The sequence below is a fragment of the Taudactylus pleione genome, unplaced genomic scaffold (assembly GCF_031769625.1).
Source record: "Taudactylus pleione unplaced genomic scaffold, aTauple2 ptg000026l, whole genome shotgun sequence".
Classification (NCBI taxonomy): domain Eukaryota; kingdom Metazoa; phylum Chordata; class Amphibia; order Anura; family Myobatrachidae; genus Taudactylus; species Taudactylus pleione.
Genome location: NW_028284428.1, coordinates 3,701,808 through 3,721,828, shown reverse-complemented (window position 1 = coordinate 3,721,828; position 20,021 = coordinate 3,701,808). Strand labels below are relative to the sequence as shown.

Below are 20,021 nucleotides of genomic sequence, written 5' to 3'. Positions count from 1 at the left end.
CCTCAGCTCTCCCATTGTTAATGGCCAGCCACTGTCACCACCCACAAACAGCTTCTCCTGTCACTCACTCTTCTGGGCTGTCTATGCGCAGCGAGTGAACACTTCCCGATCTCTCTCATTGCATGTGCAGAATGCAAAAAACACCCAGCTATGAGCGAATGCATCCTAGTGAGCGTGTCTGACTCGAGCCCTTAGCCCTATGTGTATAAAAGCACAGTGACTCCTTGGGCAGAAGCCCTCTGTGTATAAATTAAGAGCACAGTGACTTCTTGGGGAGTAGCTCTCTGTGTATAAAATCACTGTGACTCCTTGGGCTGTAGCCCTCTGTGTATAAAAGCACAATGACTTCTTGGGCCTTAGCCCTCTGTGTATACAAGCAGCGTGACTCCTTGGGCAGTATCCCTCTGTGTATAAAAGTACCGTGACTCCTTGGGCAGTAGCTCTGTGTATAAAAGCACCGTGACTCCTTGGGCCTTAGCCCTGTGTATACAAGCTCCGTAACTCCTTGGGCCATAGCCCTCTGTGTATAAAAGCACAGTGACTCCTTGGGCAGTAGCCCTCTGTGTATAAAAGTACTGTGACTCCTTGGGCAGTAGCCCTCTGTGTTTAAAAGCACCATGACTCCTTGGGTAGTAGCCCTCTGTGTATAAAAGTACCGTGACTCCTTGGGCCTTAGCCTTCTGTGTATACAAGCACCTTGACTCCTTGGGCCTTAGCCCTCTGTGTATAAAAGCACAGTGACTCCTTGGGCAGAAGCCCTCAGTGTGTGTAAGAAAATGCTTGCAGTGCAGCTGCTGGAACCAGTCATGAAGATGATACTAGTCATTCACTATCATCTAAAGCTGAGATTTCATATGGGTAAACACAAAAAAAATGCTAGAGGTTAGTGCAGAAAAACAGAATATTGGCAACATACCATTCACCATGCATAGTGGCAAGGAAAGGCTCAGGCCTTGGCCTTTATTTCTTAGAGGTGGTTCTGCACCTGTCAGTGAGGCATCTTCTGCCTCTCATGATGACAATGAAAGACCTTTTAGAAGAAGTGTAAAAAAACTGAAAAGCACTAAGGCAGTAGATCAAACTGTGCTTTCAGATAGACAAATGTCAGAAATCCCTGAGGAGAGTCTAAGTGTGTCCATGAGTGCTATGTGTGAGCCTGACCTTTCAGAGGAGCCACCTTCAACAGTTTCTGCTCCCTCTGTATTTGTGGGGATGAGCAGCATAAGTATTGCTGATGACATAGAAATTGAGGATGCCAACGTGAAATTGCAAGAGGATGAGGGGGATATTTCTGTAGCTGACGCTGGCACTAATGAGGATATTGTGGATTAGGATGTTGTTTGTGTAAGTCAGGCACTGGTGGAAGCAGCTCTTGGCTATGATAAGAAGAAGGCCATTGTCATGCCTGTGCATAGGAACAACAAATCCACCTCTTATGTCTGGAATTATTTTTACCCAAATCCTGACTACATTTGTCAAGCCATTTGTAGCCGTTGTGGAACCACAGTAAGTAGAGGTAGGAACGTTAAGCATCTAGGAACTTCCACGCTATTACGTCATTTGCAGCGAACTCATTACAAGTATTTTATAACAAACAATCTAATATTACCCTGTATAGCAGGATAATAAGAAAAACTCATTTGTGGGGGCACTCTTATCTTATAATTACAAGAAAAAAAATATTCTTATTCATAAAACATAACTTTTATTAAATATGCACCTTAAAAATGCAAAAGATGGATTTAAAAAAAAAAATAAATTCTTTTCCACATATACACATACATAACATAGACAATACATACATTGTGGTGTTCCTAAGCAAATATGTTACCACAGAAAGAATATATCAGTAGATAGGATAAGCCTAGTAATACTCGTTAATACATACATATCGTATTAGTTATCCTATTACATTTGCTCTCTTTATAATTTAGTGGGAAAGAGAAGGCAAAATATTAGATATGCTTGTCACAAAAATCTCTCATTAGTATATTAAAGCAACTAGACTATAGATATATATATTTACAAGCTATATCTGAAACCGACATCTGGAGGGTTCACAAATTGATATTCTGTTGTCATCTACACTTAGATAAATCCTAATTATACCTCTTAGTGTTATTAATAGATTAAGTTCATGAGTATCCAAAGAGTGTACCAAATCATATTCATGAAGTAAAGGGAGGTCATTCCACCCCTGTTTTATGTTCTCCCAAATGCTTTGTCACCTTTGTAATAATTGGTCTATATACACAAAAGAGGCAGATATAATACATCCATGTGTTATTGTTGTTACATATACATCATCCCTCGTGGCATGTTAGTAACCTGTTGTTTAAGCATAATCGCTATACGATGACTCCAGAATACATGTGTGTATATGCCTTCTGATTTAAACCAACTGTACAATCAAGACAGTATATCTAGCACATATCATTCAGAGTGGAGCAATTAGCAATAAGATGAAAAAAACACACACTGCTGCATGCCATATATGTCGTGAGTCAAGACAGTATATCTAGCACATTTCTATTAGGGTAGAGCAATTAGGCAGTGAGATGAGAAAAACACACACTACTGCATATCATATATGCCGTGAGTAAAGGAAATACAGATACTCCCCTCACTGTTAGGGCAGTACTTTTTAGTTGTGTATTTTTGTGAATATTTTTTTCTTGTAATTAGAAGATAAGAGTGCCCCCACAAATGAGTTTTTCTTGTTATCCTGCTATACAGGGTAATATTAGATTGTTTGTGTACTTGGTTATTTATTACTCCTGGGGAGCACCACCAACCAGGTGATGGAAAAGTAATTTCTTTCCTTTTACAGTAATTTGGGGCAGGCTATTCTGTGTATCACCAGATTCAATAAAAGGCATACCGCTGACAACCTCTTAGAAAAACTAAAGGGGCCTATCCATTAGCAGATAAAATGACTGATCGATATATCGTTCAGTCATTCAATTTATCTGCTATGGATAGGCCCTGAATTTAATCTTTCATCTCTTTCATGACATGTTGGTCAATTATCGTATATCGCTGCCAGATATTAGAAATATCTGGCAGTTTATATGCGGTAAACAACGAAAGATATTGGCAGCAGCTACAGAGCGCTGCACAGAAAAAATCCACTCCCTGAATGATGTCATGCGATATCGTTCATCGTTCGTCTTTTGCCAAAATCTGTCATGCACATGACAGATATTTTTCAGCACAGCCACCGGAATTTTCAATAGATATCTTTTGTCTTTCATCTTTCATAAAAACATCTGCTAATGGATCGGCCCCTTAAGAGATGTCATAGAAACATGGCTTACCCGACTTGGACTCTCCTCAGGATTTGCGATTTCTGATAACGCTACAAATATTGTGAAAGCATTACAGCTGGATGAATTTTAACACATTCCCTGTTTTGTTCACACAATCAACTTAGTGGTGCACGGTTTTTAAAAAAATTACAGGGGCGTGCAGGAGATGCTGTCGGGACATTTTCGGCATTCAGCAACAGCATGCGGGAGATTGCAGCACCTGCAAGAAAAGTTTAATTTGCCCTGCCATCAACTGTAGCAAGAGGTGGTAACAAGGTGGAACTCCACCCTTTATATGCTTCAGTGGATGGAGGAACAGCAAAAAGCCATCCATAGCTATACAACAAGCCATGACATTGGGAGATGAGGGGGAATGTACCTTAGCCCAACACAGTGGAGAGTACTTTCTGTCTTGTGCAAAGTGCTCAAAATATTTGAAGTAGCCACATGTGATGTGAGTGCTGACACTGCTAGCTTGCGTAAGGTGATTCCCCTGATTAGGCTTTTGGAAAATCAGCTGGAGAAATTGAAGTAGGAGATTAAACAAAACGAATCCGCAAAGTATGCCGGACTTGTAGATCAAGTCCTTTATTCGCTTCACCAGGATCCACGGGTGGCCATGATCTTGAAATCTGATCACTACATTTTAGCAACCGTGCTTGATCCAAGGTTTAATTCATATGCTATGTCTTTCTTTCCAACTGACCCAGATCTTAAAAGATGTAAAGAGTTACTGGTGAGCAAGTTGGCAAGTGTCACAAGCACTACGACATATCCTCCTTCAATTTCTTCATCAGCAGCCAGAAAAAAGATCAGCTTTCCCAAAAGACCCAGTGGTGATGCAGATAAGTCAACCCATCAGTTTGACATCTGGTCAGGTCTAAAAGAATTGCTCAACATTAGTGACACCTCTACCGTAACTCCATCTGATACGATCACCGTCCAAAGAATGGTGGAGGATTATTTTCATGGCACCATAAATATAGACATGTCACAGAGTCCCTTCGAGTACTGGAAGGAAAAAAAGGCAATTTGATGGCCCTTGTATGAACTGACTTTGCATTACTTAAGCTGCCCACCCTCCATTGTGTACTCAGAGAGAGTTTTCAGCACAGCTGGGAACCTTGTGAGCGAACCGCTTAGGAGGCTATTTCCTCAAAATGTGCAAAAGACGATGTTCATCAAAATGAACTGGAAATTCCATGAGGAAGACCTTTCCCGGCAATTATGTCACAGTATAGAGTCTTCTGTAATGGTGGATTCCAGTGGGGATGAATTAATATTGTGTGAGGATGATGTACAAACTGATGAGGGTAAGGATGGCAATGACAATGACATCTTGCCACTGTAGAGCTGTTGCCTTAAGCTGATTGGTAGCTTGTTTTGTGGGAGCCCAAACAAACAAAGCACTTCAGCCACAAAAGTGTCAGTCCCTGGCGCTGTAGAGCTTGGTTTGTTAAAGTGTGCATGTCCTTTTTATATCCAACATAAGGGTAGATGGGAGGGCCCAAGGGCAATTCCATCTTGCACTACCTTTCATTTCTGCCACTGCTGTGTGGCAATGTTTCATAGATGTGCTTTAAACTGTGGTGTCTATGCAGCTGCGCCGCTGCTCTGTCGCTTAGTAACCAGTCAGATCACTGCAACCTTTGGCCAATAATGGTGAAAATAATATTATAAGCTGTGAGGTGGGATAAATTGACTGGAAATGACTGGAAATTAATCTTATTGAGCTTAATAATACTCTAGGAACAAATAAAAAATAATTATGTGATTTTAGCTTTTTTTATAAATTTTTGTAACAAATCCAAATCCAGTTCCAGTCACGGCAGGTTTGGCAAATCCAAAGCCGGACGACGAATCAGAACCAAATCCCTTATATATATATATATATATATATATATATATATATATATATATATATATATATATATATATGTGCAAAGGTTCGGCACTCAAACTGAAAAAGCAAAATAGCGGGGTGCCATCCTAAACAGGTAGTATATAGTCCAATGCTCTTCCGATGAAAGGTATAAGAACCCCCCAGGGGTAGAACAAAACAAAGGAGGCACTCCCTGAGATAATAGAAAAAACTTGTAATATACTTAAGGCATGTGAATTTCAGTACAGATGTGTGGATTGTGGTCTTTCATTAATTAAAACGTAACAGTAATTAATTTTATTTTCAATTTTTTTTAGTTGCCTCTTCTGTGTTTTATTACGCTTGTATGTAAAATTTATCGATCGTGGCTTGTAAACTGTGGATTTGTATAGAAAGAAGGACAAATTTTCACTTTTATATAGTAGATATACAGTTCCACAGGCGGCACTCCGGATGATGAATAGACAATACCCAACACAGCTTAAAGCACTTTAAGCTGTGTTGGGTATCATCTTCTCATTGTCTGGAGTGCTGCCTGTGGAACTGTATATGACATTACGTCTCAGCTCTAGGCTAACTGTGGAGGGCACCTGGCTCAGGAATCACATCTTGCCTATTGAGTGCCGGATCATGGATTTGTGTGTATGTACAGGGGCGTAGAGAGCCACGCCGGGCCCCGCTAAAGAGGGGGCGTGGCCTAATCATGGGAGGCATGGCCACGCCTCCTTGAAAAAATAATATTGTTTTGCAGTGCTGTGAGCCCCTCAGCCCGGCGCAAAGCCAGAGGGGGACACTATCAGTGTGATCGCTCCCCCCTTCAGGCATAGGAGATTGCTGTGGCTGCTGCTTAGCAGCCGCAAGCAATCTCCCACTGCAGCCCAGCACACAGCGTGCAGAGGGAGGAGGGAGGAAGTGAGGGGGGGTGGTGCCGGACCCGGGCCCCCACTGGGCCCCCCTGGAAGCCCAGGCCCGGGTAAACTGTATCCGCTCCCCCCCTCTCTCGGCACCCCTGTGTATGTATTAGGGAATGTGCAGGCTCGGATAGGTTCGAGTTTGCATGCCGAGTTTGGATTTTTCCCTCCAAAAAAACGGAACTCAGAAAGAGGCAAAACGTCATCTTGCATGGACAAACATCATCATTCCTGGACAAAGTCCAAGAATGATGATGTTTGTCCATGCAAGATGACGTTTTGCCTATTTCTGAGTTCCGTTTTTTTGGAGGGAAAAATCCGAACTCGGCGTGCAAACTCGAACCTATCCGAGCCTGAATATCCCTAGTATGTATGAATGTACCCACAGGGTCATTCCATGTCAAATTACCCAGAAAATATTTATTATGACACCCACCGACTCAGATTTTCATGAAACTTTGTACACTTGATACTACCACACAGCAACAAACCCATGTACATTTTTTCTTTTCTAGCCCTCATAGCTTTTGAGATATAGGGGGACACAGTTTCGAAAAATTGCTTGGAAATGCCACTCCTGATGCTCCATTTTTATGTGAGGTGTATGTGGAAAAACATTCCAATCTCAGAGCCTAATCCACATATCACTTTGAAATGTTGGCCCTTTGTCAATCAGAATATGGAGATTGCAGAAAAAAATGTTTTATCAACCTCTTACAGTCATTCCTCTACTTCATACTTAATTATTTTTTTGGTGCCATTAAAAAGGTGGGTTTAATACTTGTTATCAACCTAAGGCAGATGAGTTATCATGTCCCTTTTTTTTTTAATTGAATCTTAAACTATACTTTAAAAGACTATGAAAGAAAAATAATGGGATTTTGATTGCCTGTATGAGTATTTTAATGTTTAATTAAAAATCTCTCTTTAAAAATGAAAATTATCATTAGGTATAATTTTGCCTGCCAGGGTAGTATTTAAATTTTTATACTTCTATATATATATATATATATATATGTGCAGATTTCTTATTGCACATAGGAGGGTATTCAGTTAGCCCGCGATTACATGTTTTCGTACGAAAAACTGTTATTTTACTGCAAAAAACCCTTATTCAATTAGCCCCAATAATTTTTTCAGGAATAATTTAACCGCAAATTTCACGTCAGCTACCTTGAGGAAAATAACTATATTAAGGTATAAATGTTGGGATTTGGTTCAGAACCCCTGGGACACCAAAACTTCCCCAAAAGACCCCCCACCCTGATGACTAATTAGAATTTGATTTTTTTTAATTGCCCAATAATTACATTTCTTTTTGGGGGTGACAAAGTGCAAAGTGATGGAATTTTGGGTTCAAGGTATGGGGCAGGTATATTGGGGTGCTTTATGAGTGAAACCAGTGTTTTTAGTTTTGCAGGTGGCAGTCATTTTGCACTTTTTTTTTAAAGTCCCCTAAAATGACCCCCAAATATATATTTATACCCATTTTTATGTACCCTGATTTTAATGAGAGTTTTTATAATTTTTTCCATTTAAAAAGTACCCCAATCTATTTAATATGACCTCTAATACACTTCTATACTGTTATCCTATGTTAGTTTGGCATTTTTGTAGGGTACAGGCTGATTTCCGCATTTTCACCAACACAATTCACAGCAAGAAATCCCATTTTTGCGATTTTGGAATTGAATAGGTGCGAAAACGGGAATGAGCATACCCACTAAAAGTCATTTTAAATACATCAGCTTATTAATCTTACTTTTTTTTTAACAGAGATACCTGATGTCTAACTGTAGTTGAGACTGTACTGCCATTGTACATAATCAACTTCCTTTTCAGGGAAGTACTACATCCTTCCAGTACCCTTCGTGACAGAAGTGCCTTCTGTAGAAGCCAATGAAATGATCGCGCAGGGTATGCATGAACTTAACTTCAACATCACATTCCTCCTCATCTTTTAAAAGTACTTATCCAAAAAAAAGTGCAAACAGACCGACTACTCCCACCTGCAAGACTAAAAACATTTGTTTCACTCATAAGGCACCCCAATATACCTGTCCCATGTCTTCTTTCTTCTGTAGAGGCCAGTGAAATGATCACGCAGGGCCATAGGTGTGCATGAACTTAACTTCAACATCACATTCCTCCTCATCTTTTAAAAGTATTAATCCAAAAAACAAGAATTATCGTAAACACATGCTATGTATGAATTTGTACAGATTTGTGACATATTGACTGGTGTTGGATTGTTCTGATCTGAGAAATGGAAACTGGAAGTTAAGTTTTTATTTGAACTGAGTCGCTTTGTTCCTATGGAAACTTCAGATATAGGGGTGAAGTGATGAAATCCTCTTGTACCAGGTACTGTTTTTTCCTGGGAAAATCGGTCTTGCAGCTGCTGGCGTGTTTTTGAAAGTGTTTCTTTTGATATTAGCCTTAACGTTCTTTATATTTGCAACTCTTGACTTGCAAAAATTAAGACTTTTTCAGCTGAATCAATCAGATAACCTTTTAGTCTCCGTAGGCCCCCTCTGGCAACCAGAGGCTTAATTGTTCCACCAATGCCATCACAAGGAGAGTTACTGTGGCTGGTTGCAAATAATGCCCATGATGCTTTTAAAGTGAAATCTCGATCATGGCAGCACAAGTTGAGAACGTTTTTGCAATTCTTATACTGCCCAGCACACCCATCACTGAAGTAACACAAATTTTTGACAGTAGGAATGTTTTCTTAATGTACCAAATAATTACTTTCTGTATTTCATACACAAATGCTACATCATGCTCCAAATTATCAGTCAAGACACAGACACGTGATGAACAGGTCATCAGACTGGGGAACATGAGCATAGATTCCAGCTGGGTGCAGTGTACAACTATTGTTCGTTGAATGATACCCTTGAACTTCATTCTGAATCACGTAAGAATAGTTTTCACTAAAGTTCAGGAGAACAATAGCTGTGTCAAGTTCAAAGTTGGCCTTCATTTCTTTCAGAAACTTTGAATGTGCCTTAGCAAAACATGAATGAGCGACAAGTATTTCTATTTTTTCGATCAAAGTTTCTAAATATTCATCAAACGTTGCAGTGCATCTCGCCATCTCTGTTCTGTCAGTAGATACCCACTGACTGTAAGAAGCTTCATCTGCAGGGTCTGCGAATTTCTCAAGTAGAATGCTTTTTATGTTTTCAGTTGATGGGCATTGAGAGCAGTGTCGTAGCATGCAGACTCTGTTATCTTTTGAACAGACTAAATAGGCATTTGTGTAACTATAGAGGGTGCAAGGGGTGCGCTTGCTATGTGACCCAGCTGTTAGGGAGGCCCGCCAGCGCAGCAAGCAACCCCTGCACCCTGCCAAGTACAGCGCTGATGTAATTTTTAATCAGGAGAAGGTCGCAACCCAATAGGAACGCTGTTGGTCCGTGAGTTCCGATTGGCTCGTTACTGGCGCCTGATTAAAAATGACATTGGCTCAATTAGAAGCTGGGAGGAGGTGTGACTATGATGACATCCCTAGACCATGGCCACACCTCCTCCCAGCTTCAGTGAGGAGAGATGGAGCGGCACACTGGGCTCAAGAGGAGGTGCATGGGGAGGTAAGTATTATGGGGCTGGGGGTAAGTATTATGAGGCTAGGGGGACTCCGAGGGAATTTTGCTATTTGCTATTGCTATTTTCCTATTCAATTCCAAAATCACAAAAACAGGATTCGTGCAAAAATTCTTGCTGTGAAAATGAGGAAATCAGCCTGTACCCCGGAAAATGGCAAACTAACATAGGATAATGGTATAGAACTGTATTTTTTCCGAAAAATAAGTGCTCTAATTAAATTCGGGGTACATAAAAATGGATATAAGTAAATATTTGGGTCATTTTAGGGTATTTAAAAAAAGTGCAAAAAGACTGACTGCTCCCACCTACAAGACTAAAAACAATTGTTTCACTCATAAAGCACCCCAATATGCCTGTCCCATAGCTTGAACCCAAAATTCCATCACTGTGCACTCTTTTAACCCAAAATCGACATGTCATTATTGGCCAATTAAAAACATCAAGGTGCATAATTAGTCATCGGAGTGGGGGGGGGAGGTGTCCCAGGGGTTCTGAACCAAATCCCAAATTTTTACAGTAAAATAGGGATTTTCCCCAACCTTGCACCTGCTCATAGTAGGTGAAGTGAAATTTGAGGTAAAATTACCACCGACAAATTATTTTGGCTAATTGAATAGGGGTTTTTCACTGTTAAATAGCAGTTTTTCACACAAAAACGTGTAATTGCAGGCTAATTGAATACCTCCCTATGTGTAATAAGAAATCTGCACATATATATAGAAATACACATATTAAAATACTCCCCTGGAAGGCAAAATTATACCTAATGGTAATTTTCATTTTTAAAGAGAGATTTTTAATTAAACATTAAAATACTCATGCAGGCAATCAAAATCCCATTATTTTTCTTTCATAGGCTTTTAAAGTATAGTTTACTGTAAGGTTCTATTTTTTTTTTTTTTTTAAAGTGACATGATAACTCATCTGCCTTAGGTTGATAATGCGTATTGAACCCACCTTTATTTTGCATTAAAAAAATAATTAAGTATGACGTAAAGGAATGTATAATGACTCTAGGAGTCAGGCTAGGTTGATAAAACATTTTTTTCTGGAATCTCCATATTCTGATTGGCTAAGGGCCAAAATTTCAAAGTGATATGTGGATTAGGCACTGAGATAGGAATGTTTTTCCACATACACCTCACATAAAAACGGAGCATTAGGAGTGGCATTTCCAAGCAATTTTTTTAAACTTTGACCCCCTATATATCAAAAACTATCAGGGCTAGAGAAGAAAATTTTACTTGTGTTTGTAAATATGTAGAAGTATCAAGTGTACAAAGTTTCATGAAAATCTGAGTTGGTGGTGTCATTGCATGGGTGATCTGACATGGAATGACCCCACAGTGAATAGTATTTCAGAGACTGTAGATTGAAATTACTTTCTAAAATTTATTTATGGTAATATTGTTATTAGATATATAAAAACCCTGCACTACATTACAGTGTAGGTACAAACATTCTATTACTTTTTATAGTAGTGTTGTCACTTCCCATGTACTAACAGTAATTGTCATTTGTTGAACTTGTTAATAAGTTGCAGTAAAATACATATAATTCTCACCGACTTGCTGATATCGAGGCTTATAAAGCACATAATGATCATAATATGCTCTCTAACTGAATAGTGTTAGCAGCCCTAATACCAGATGGAAGATTCAATTATTAAGACATTACAATTAAGGACTTGATTCTGAGGTTGGCGCAGTGCCAATGTTTGCGCAGTTGAGCTATTATTTGCTACTGCGCATTTCTAAAAGTCAGAGAAACCCCTACAGGGTGAGTGTATGCAGAGACTGCTGTCGTGAATGGAGTCACTTGTAATAAAGCTGGCAGCCAATAAACATTGGCGTCCCTGGGAGGTGACTGGGTGTCCACTTGAAGTGAACACAAAAAAAGAACGTTTCATGGGATTGTTATGGGAGTGTCAAGGGTGTGTCGGTGTATGTGACTGTGTTCTGAAATGCAGAGTCGCAACTACAGAAGCCATGACTAGAGAGAATTCAGAAGGAGACACTGCGCCAGCCTTAGGGCATCATGTCGATGGTGAGCCGATGGTTAAGTGAGTTCACCGGTGAATTGACACTATCCACGGACATTGAAAGTGGGCGTCACAGGGCTTGCAATATTGGGCGCTCGCAAGTAGGCTAAAGCTAGCATTTGTATATTATCGCAGCTGCAAATCCAAATGAAATCGCAGCCAGGCATGCATCTCTAAATCAGATAGTTGAATCAGGTTGTTGCTAGTCAACAGATTATAATACTAAGCAATGTTATGAAGTGTATAAAGAGTAAAGACATGTGAATAAATGTACCTGTTGAACGCTTAATGGGAACATATATTATAAGTAACAATCTTGGGAGAAAAAGAAAATCCTATATTAGTTAGGGAAAGCCTTTCATTCTATCTTAGACAGAAAAATTGAATATCAGACTTTACAGCAAGGTTATTTACATGCAAGCACTGACAGCAAGGTTATTTACATGCAAGCACTGACAGCAAGGTTATTTACATGCAAGGACTGACAGAAGTGGAAATGTAGAAATGGTGTTATGAAAAATGTAAGCAATGGTTTTGGTAGTCTTACAAATGAAGCAATTGGAGAAGCGGCGATATGGAATACTACCGAACATATGTAGTACCACTTCCACCACTGCATGCAGGGGAAAACATATGATACTGTAGCTAAACATTTCCTCCTGAGTGTTACTCATACTCACCTGCTCTCCCGGGACATCTGGGAGACTCCTGAATCTCGGGTGGCACTCCCAGACACCCGCAAAGGTGGGCAAGTGTTTGGAGGCCTCCTTGCTACCCACTTCCTGAGTGAAGTGGGTGGTCTGGGCAGCTTGATGACGCAACTCACGCTGAAGTGTTATTGTGGCCCCACCCCCACTTCACAATGCCAGCATTGTATAGCGCAGGTAGGACTACAATGATGCAATTGTGGTGTCATGCACCACACCACTAATTTGGTTTCACCACGCACCCTGCACTTCTGTCCGGTCTGACCCCTCTTGGAAGAGGCCAGCCAAAAAGTCAGCAAGTATGTTGTTACTTAGGGACATACGGTCTTATTCATACTGTAAATGTTTGATGGAAATTTTGCAAGGTTGACATATTGAGGGGATCACCTGAAAGACTTTAAAACCTGTTTAGAAAATAAATCATGGCTTTTACTAGTATGCACTTTCAACTTTATTGAGAACCCCAGATAGAGCTAAGTGAGCTGCCCACTCCATGTTTTTTAATTCCTTCATATAATAAAAAGTTTTTATATTAAGTTTATAATATTAATTTTTGCTGCTTAAAGTTCAAAAGCAACAGTCTATCAAAAAGTGAAGCTATTTCACCATTTTAAGCTAGGGCAGTGAGATACAGTAAATGATGTGCCTCCAGGAACATGTTTGCACGTAGCGGTCCCTGGTAAAGGTAGCAGTGGGCAGGTACAATTTTCTGTCTACACAGGAATACAGCTTAAACCTGTATTAATATTAATGTAGAAGTTGTCTCATTGTAGGGAAAGGACATTGTCAAAATAAATAAAATACAGTACTATCTGTAAACAATGAATGTGCTTTCAAGAATGAGTCTGAAAATTTTTTTGTACAGTAGATAAGAATATGTAATTCATTCCATAGCTGTAGACAGTTATTAATTTGCAGGGCAAGCAATGTAAATATTTAATTCCATGTAGTGAAGCAACAAATGGGCAATTCAGAATCCAAATCATTAAATTCCATAGAACTCAATTGAGTATTTTTTGTTGTTTTAAAGGAGATATTATTTATTAAAATATTCACTATTAAGTAGCACAAGGAACATAATAATGTGAAAGTTTCTCACAAAATGTTATTTATTTTTAGGACGAAGATCTAGTTCGTGAGAGCCGGTTTAACTTCAGTGGCTATGGAATGGGGCATTGCCTACAAGTAAAGGACGGAACTGCAGTGAAAGCAGCTCCACCCAGCCTTCCGCCTCCTCCGCCCAAGGATGCGGACTCTATCAAGAAGAAGTTTGTTGATCGTGCAAAACGGATTGATACGATATCCCGAGCTGCCTTTCCACTGGCCTTCCTTATTTTTAACATCTTTTACTGGATTACATACAAAATCATAAGGCACGAAGATGTACACAAGAAATAAGCCACTTATTTATTTTAGGGAACTAAATGCCAAAGTGTGCTTGTAAATAATTTGTGGAAAATTCCCTTGACATTAAGACTGATTTTATATCCACCTATTGTACTCATCCTCGGAGACAAGAAGCAGGAACAAAAACATATAAAGAGAAAAGAAGTTGAATATTAATCTTGAAATACTGATATAATCCTCTCGGGACTATAACATTATGTTCCATTTACCTTTTCCCAGAATCCCTTTTAAATAACTCTGGGGCATTTTTAAAGACATGGGACATTCAACATAACTGTGCTTACATGCATAGCAGCCAGTGAAATACAAGTTAGACTTATCTGAGCATAGATCTGTTTGCTATGGGTTACAGTACCTCGTGGTGATTTGACCCATGTTATTAATCAGCCTCTCTGTTTGGACCCAATGTAGCCAGCACTGCCACTAAGATGTTGAATACAATCAAGTTGCTTAAATTAAAATCTTCCATTTTATCACGTCATTTAGTACCAAATTGATCATGTCACCATTTTGATACACACACGGTGACATCAAAGTTTGCGGTAAGGACCAAATTTTTTAAAGAAATTGCTGCCTTTTTACAGTATCTGAAAGAAGTCTACTGAGCTACAGTTCATTCCATCACAGTGTTAGTATCTAGTACAGCACCACGTGTTTTTTTTTGTGTTGACAATGATTTATATGATTCAAAATCTATATATTAAGATTTATACTTTGATATCTTGTGCGAGCGTGACTTTACAAAAGAGATCTTGCTTTACTATTTTATCGTAATATTTGGACTTAAATTTCTGTGCTCTGTGGTTACTTTGTGGTCAGCACTTTAAAAGGTTTACAATAGATATGCCCAAATGATTTCTTTGTATATTATTTATTTTCCAATTTAATTTTTTCTTTTTACTCATGACACTAAGGGTTAATTACTGACATTGCATATAGGTGCAAAAATAATCAATGAATCACAACAACCAATCAGCCAACAGCTTTTATCTGTCTAGCTCAAGTTAGATAATGAAAGCAAAGGTCTTATTGGCTGGAAAGATTTAGTGCAAATTTTGCATGCAAGTGTTGTTATTTTAAGAACCCTAGTGCACTGAATTTACCAGAATTATTGACTGTTTTTACATTCAACTTGAGGTGCCAAACTGTAATGTACCCAATTGTGCTAACCTACTACACTATGGTATTTTGTCACTTGTTTCTGTATGGTGTAGCTCAGTAAAGCTGTATCACTGCCATCCAAGTAGCTGCAGTGGATAGCTCTTTCGGTTGAGTGTCAAACTTGTTTACAGGCCTCCAATTTCTCTCTTTGTCAAAATGGCTGTCCTTTCAAATGCCACTGATTAACCTAAGAATTTTAATCTTTTGCTGTGTTTTCATATCCTGATATAAGCCTTTGGTAAACTACCTATGCGGTTCAGGTCCTTGATACATATTTTAAGTACAAAAAAAGAAAAGAAACAAAAGGTATTTTTACTTATGAATAACAAAAATGTGCAATTTAACGATGAAGTTACAATTTTACACTTACTGTAAAACATTTTACTTAAAAAAAAAAAGAAAAAAAAAAGAAATATTTGTTCCATCAATAAAGCTCAGTGTGGTAAAACATCTGCTCACTGTCTGCTTATTTTTTCTTTTAAGGTAGGAAGTTTTACAATTTAAGATGAAAAGACTCACAGTTTACGCTTCCCAAATGTCCTGAATTTGACACGACATTCCAAACCGCAGACTCAAAGGGGTAGGGCTTCTGTGAAACTAGGCTGAGATTATACATAAGGTGGGAAAATCAGGGTGGAGTTTGGGTTGAATGGAGGTCAGCACAAAACACAGGGATTATTAAATTTTTTGAAATTAGGCATTTTCCTTAAAATGGTGAAGGGCCACAATATTTTGTATCTGACTTAAAGGCAAATTAATACCACTTTCATACAGAAAAACGTGGAAAACCCGGCTTTTACCTGGCATTGGATGAACAGGTTTTCTTTGCCAGTCCCAGTCTGTACTCCCCTTTACACAGAAAAGCAAATTGCTGGGTCAAGCATTTGGCCAGGTAATTTGCAGATTAACCCGAGTATTTCTTCTGTGTGAAAGGATCAACTCCGGTGACAATTCCCGGAACTTCGACCCTGGAAAAAAAAACAGGGTCGAAAAGGGTCGAAGTCCTGGGAATTTTGACCTGGGTTAACCCTTTCACACAGAAAAAGGACTTTATGCGCAAATTACCGGATCTAAATGGCTGACCTGGCAATTTGCTTTTCTGTGTGAAAAGGGTATAAGGTAGTTATTTCAGGCCAAGTTTTGGAAGAAATTAAAATATTAGAGCAGTAATTAAAATTGATAATTTTCCCCATGAATCTAAATAAGTTATTTTTATTTCTGTAGTAGGTACAGAAATGGTTAGAATTGCAGTTTTCATATTATGTATCATATACAATTAGTATACAAGTGCTTAGTTGCTAGTATAGTACTGTAGTTTAAGACCGAGGAGTACAGTATGCAATTACAATAGCAGACATACAGAATAGTTAGACATACCTTGCTGACTGGCATGTCAGAGCCACCACTAATAGTGTATATTGCTGGAGTCAGACGAACAGGTAAGCCTTTATTTATATATGTTATTTATATACATCTGAGGCCCAATCATGGCTTCAATACACATAAAATGAAAAACTATGTTCTACTTGTTTGCTGAACTTTTGCTGCTACAGTATGCCGTTCAGTATATGTTTTTTAAGTGTGAACAAGCTATTTATTTACATCTACATTTTCACAAACATATCCCATAAAAGCATTGTGACAATTTTACAAAGTCTTAATAAAGAACTGGAAATATGCCCAAAGTCTCACAAGTAGAGGCTGTAAATATTAGGAGCAGTAGTCACCATTCTAGAAGTCCAATAAATTAAAATATTGGGACACTTGTAGTAACAAATTCCTTTATTGGTGACAATTGCATACTTTTAAGGCCTCACAACAGGCTGCTAGACTGATATACCATTTTAAATACAGTACATCATGCATTTATATCAAAGGAGATTACATATCAATAATAACATGTTCATACTTTCCTTTCCCTCTCCTTTAGAATGGATCTACTACTGTATATGGAACTTCTATAAACTGAGACGCACATTCAGGCGCACGGCTGTACCCCAGGGAAGGGCTTGTAGCAGTATTAACATTAAGTCGCACAGTTGCGACCGCCAAAAGACAAGTACACAGACGACACTGTGTCTGACTCAGAATCAGGCCCCATGTGCTTCTTCAGGAGCTTACTGGATCATTCATTCTTAGGGGGAGATTATAGTGTTATGTTCATAAATATTTAAACTGTAAATCTGTCCAGATATTCATCACTGTTATATATCCCATGTATTCTGGAGCACTGACCCTGTATGGGGACCTGTTTTTTATCAGGTAGCGACTACTACAGATATGTCCACTTACATCTTTGCCGCATATGGTGCGAGTCCTGTGCCCGCTAACAGATATGCACGCTGTGTTTGCACCCACGATGCATAGGATTGCATGGTGCAAACGCAGCCGTGGCATGGCGTACCGTGGAGCACACAGCCGCTGCAAATTACATGACCCCCAATGTTTGTGCATGTTTGCCCTGCAAGTGGCAAGAATGCAAGAGGACACATCTGTATGTCTCTGAACTCTCCATTGACCGGCAAGGTCACAGCATCCTACTTCATGTTCGCAACACTGCTGGGAATTGACTCCTGGCAGCATAGCGGACATGGGCCTGATTCAGCACAGGACGGAATTGCAAAGCTGCATGCAAGCAGCTTTGCAAATCCGTCCTTGCAATTATGGTAAAGCAGCAGGATACGTCATGCCTCCTGCATGCATTACTTATCCGAGCTGCATCAAAGGACGCAGCATCGGATAATCTGTGATAACATTGGCCATCTGAGTGACCCATGGGGTCACACAAGCCGGCAGCCGCAGATACAACAAAGAGGCCAGGGAATCTCTGTCAGCTGACGAAGATCTTGGCCTCTTCCGTCCCCCCCAACAGCGGCAACACAGGGAGGGACAGGGAGGGAGACAAAGAGGGAGAGAGGGGGAAGGGAGAGAGCGACAGAGAGGGAGGGAGGAGGGGACAGAATGAAAGAAAATGGGAGAGAGGGGAGTGAGAAAGGGAGAAAGAAAGGGAGAGGAAGGAACAGGGAGGGAGACAGGGAGAGAGAGGGAGAAAGAGATGGGGGAGACAGGGAGAGAGAGAGGGAGAGAGATAGAAAGGGTGATAGAGGGATGGGTAAGATAGGGAGAGTAGGAAGAGGGGACAAAGAGAAGGGGAGGAAGAGAGAGATAATGGGAGCAAGGAACTAAGAAAGCCTGCACACACTACCTGACTGTTACAGCAGCAGCAACTTTCTAATGGGGGCTGGCACTTCACGACATTAGGCTCTGTCCCCTACCCACGCACCTGCAAATCGCAGCATTATTTTGGCAAAGGGAACAAGGTTTCCAATCCATAGTCAGCCATGGTCAGGCAGGAGTCAGGACCTTCAGTGAGTGAGTGTGCACTGCTATGCTATGTGATGCTGTCGAGAGGTGGGAGCCAACCAGGGACTGGGAGAGATAATGGGAGGAAGGGCGGGATGGGCGGCCAGGTTCCAGTCAATGTTTGCAGCAGTGCGGGGGCCCCCAATGTGTGGAGGCCCCTGGATGACCACCCCTTCTTCCCCGCCTATAATCCGGCCCTGAGTATAGGAATAACAAGCCTGATTACACCGCATAGGAGTAATAAAACCTAAGTGTACGACGTAGAAGAAACAATGCCTGAGTGCACAACATAAGAGGAACAAAGCTTGAGTACACAGATTCTGAAGAACAAAGCCCAAATGCATAGAGTAGCAGAAACAAAATCCAAGTGCACAGAATAGGAGGAATGGTTCTAAAGTGCACAGCACAGGAGGAGCAAAGCCTGAGTGCACATCTTATGAGGAATGGTGCCCAAGTACACTGCACAGGAGGAACAGAGAGCATAGCATAGGAGAAGCATAGCCCAAGCACACCTCACAGGAGGAACAAAGAGCACAGAATAGTAGAAGCACAGCCCAAACACACTGTGCAGGAGGAACAAAAAGCACAGCATAGGAGAAGCACAACCCAAACAGACTGCGCAGGAGGAACAGAGAACATAGCATAGGAGAAGCACAGCCCATGCACACTGCGCAGGAGGAACAGAGAACATAGCATAGGAGAAGCACAGCCCGAACACACAGCACAGAAGAACCAGAGAGCACAGAATAGGAGAAGCACAGCCCAAGCACACCGTGCAGGAGGAACAAAGAGCACAGAATAGGAGAAGCACAGCCCAAACATACTGCACAGGAGGAACAAAGAGCACAGCATAGGAGAAGCACAGCCCAAGCACACTGTGCAGAAGGAACAAAGAGCACAGAATAGGAGAAGCACAGCCCAAGCACACTGCGCAGGAGGAACAAAGAGCACAGCATAGGAGAAGCATAGCCCAAGCACACTGTGCAGAAGGAACAAAGAGCACAGAATAGGAGAAGCACAGCCCAAACATACTGCACAGGAGGAACAAAGAGCACAGCATAGGAGAATCACAGCCCAAGCACACTGTGCAGAAGGAACAAAGAGCACAGAATAGGAGAATCACAGCCCAAGCTCACTGCACAGGAGGAACAAAGAGCACAGCATAGGAGAAGCATAGCCCAAGCACACTTCGCAGGAGGAACAAAGAGCACAGAATAGGAGAAGCACAGCCCAAGCTCACTGCACAGGAGGAACAAAGAGCACAGCATAGGAGAAGCATAGCCCAAGCACACTGTGCAGAAGGAACAAAGAGCACAGGACAGAAGAAGCACAACCCAAGCACACTTCGCAGGAGGAACAAAGAACACAGAATAGGAGAAGCATAGCCCAAGCACACTGCGCAGGAGGAACAAAGAGCACAGCATAGGAGAAGCACAGCCGAAGCACACTGTGCAGAAGGAACAAAGAGCACAGGACAGAAGAAGCACAGCCCAAGCACACTTCGCAGAAGGACAAGAGAGCACAGAATAGAAGAAGCACAGCCCAAGCACACTGCGCAGGAGGAACAAAGAGCACAGCATAGGAGAAGCACAGCCGAAGCACACTGTGCAGAAGGAACAAAGAGCA

General features: G+C 40.6%; 1 protein-coding gene across 3 annotated transcripts in view; it reads left to right on the top strand.

Moving 5' to 3' along the window:
- GLRA2 (glycine receptor alpha 2) overlaps positions 1 to 15,438 on the top strand; it is a 292,434-nt gene extending 276,996 nt beyond the window's left edge. Inside the window, exon 10 of one of the 3 annotated variants that reach the window (XM_088451591.1) lies at positions 13,584 to 15,438. In XM_088451591.1, coding sequence (XP_088307717.1) covers positions 13,584 to 13,862 — 279 coding nt within the window. In that variant the 3' untranslated portion in view covers positions 13,863 to 15,438. The remainder of the gene's footprint in view (positions 1 to 13,583) is intronic. The other 2 variants (XM_088451589.1, XM_088451590.1) reach the window with 2 other exon arrangements.
- The last annotated feature ends 4,583 nt before the right edge of the window (positions 15,439 to 20,021 follow it).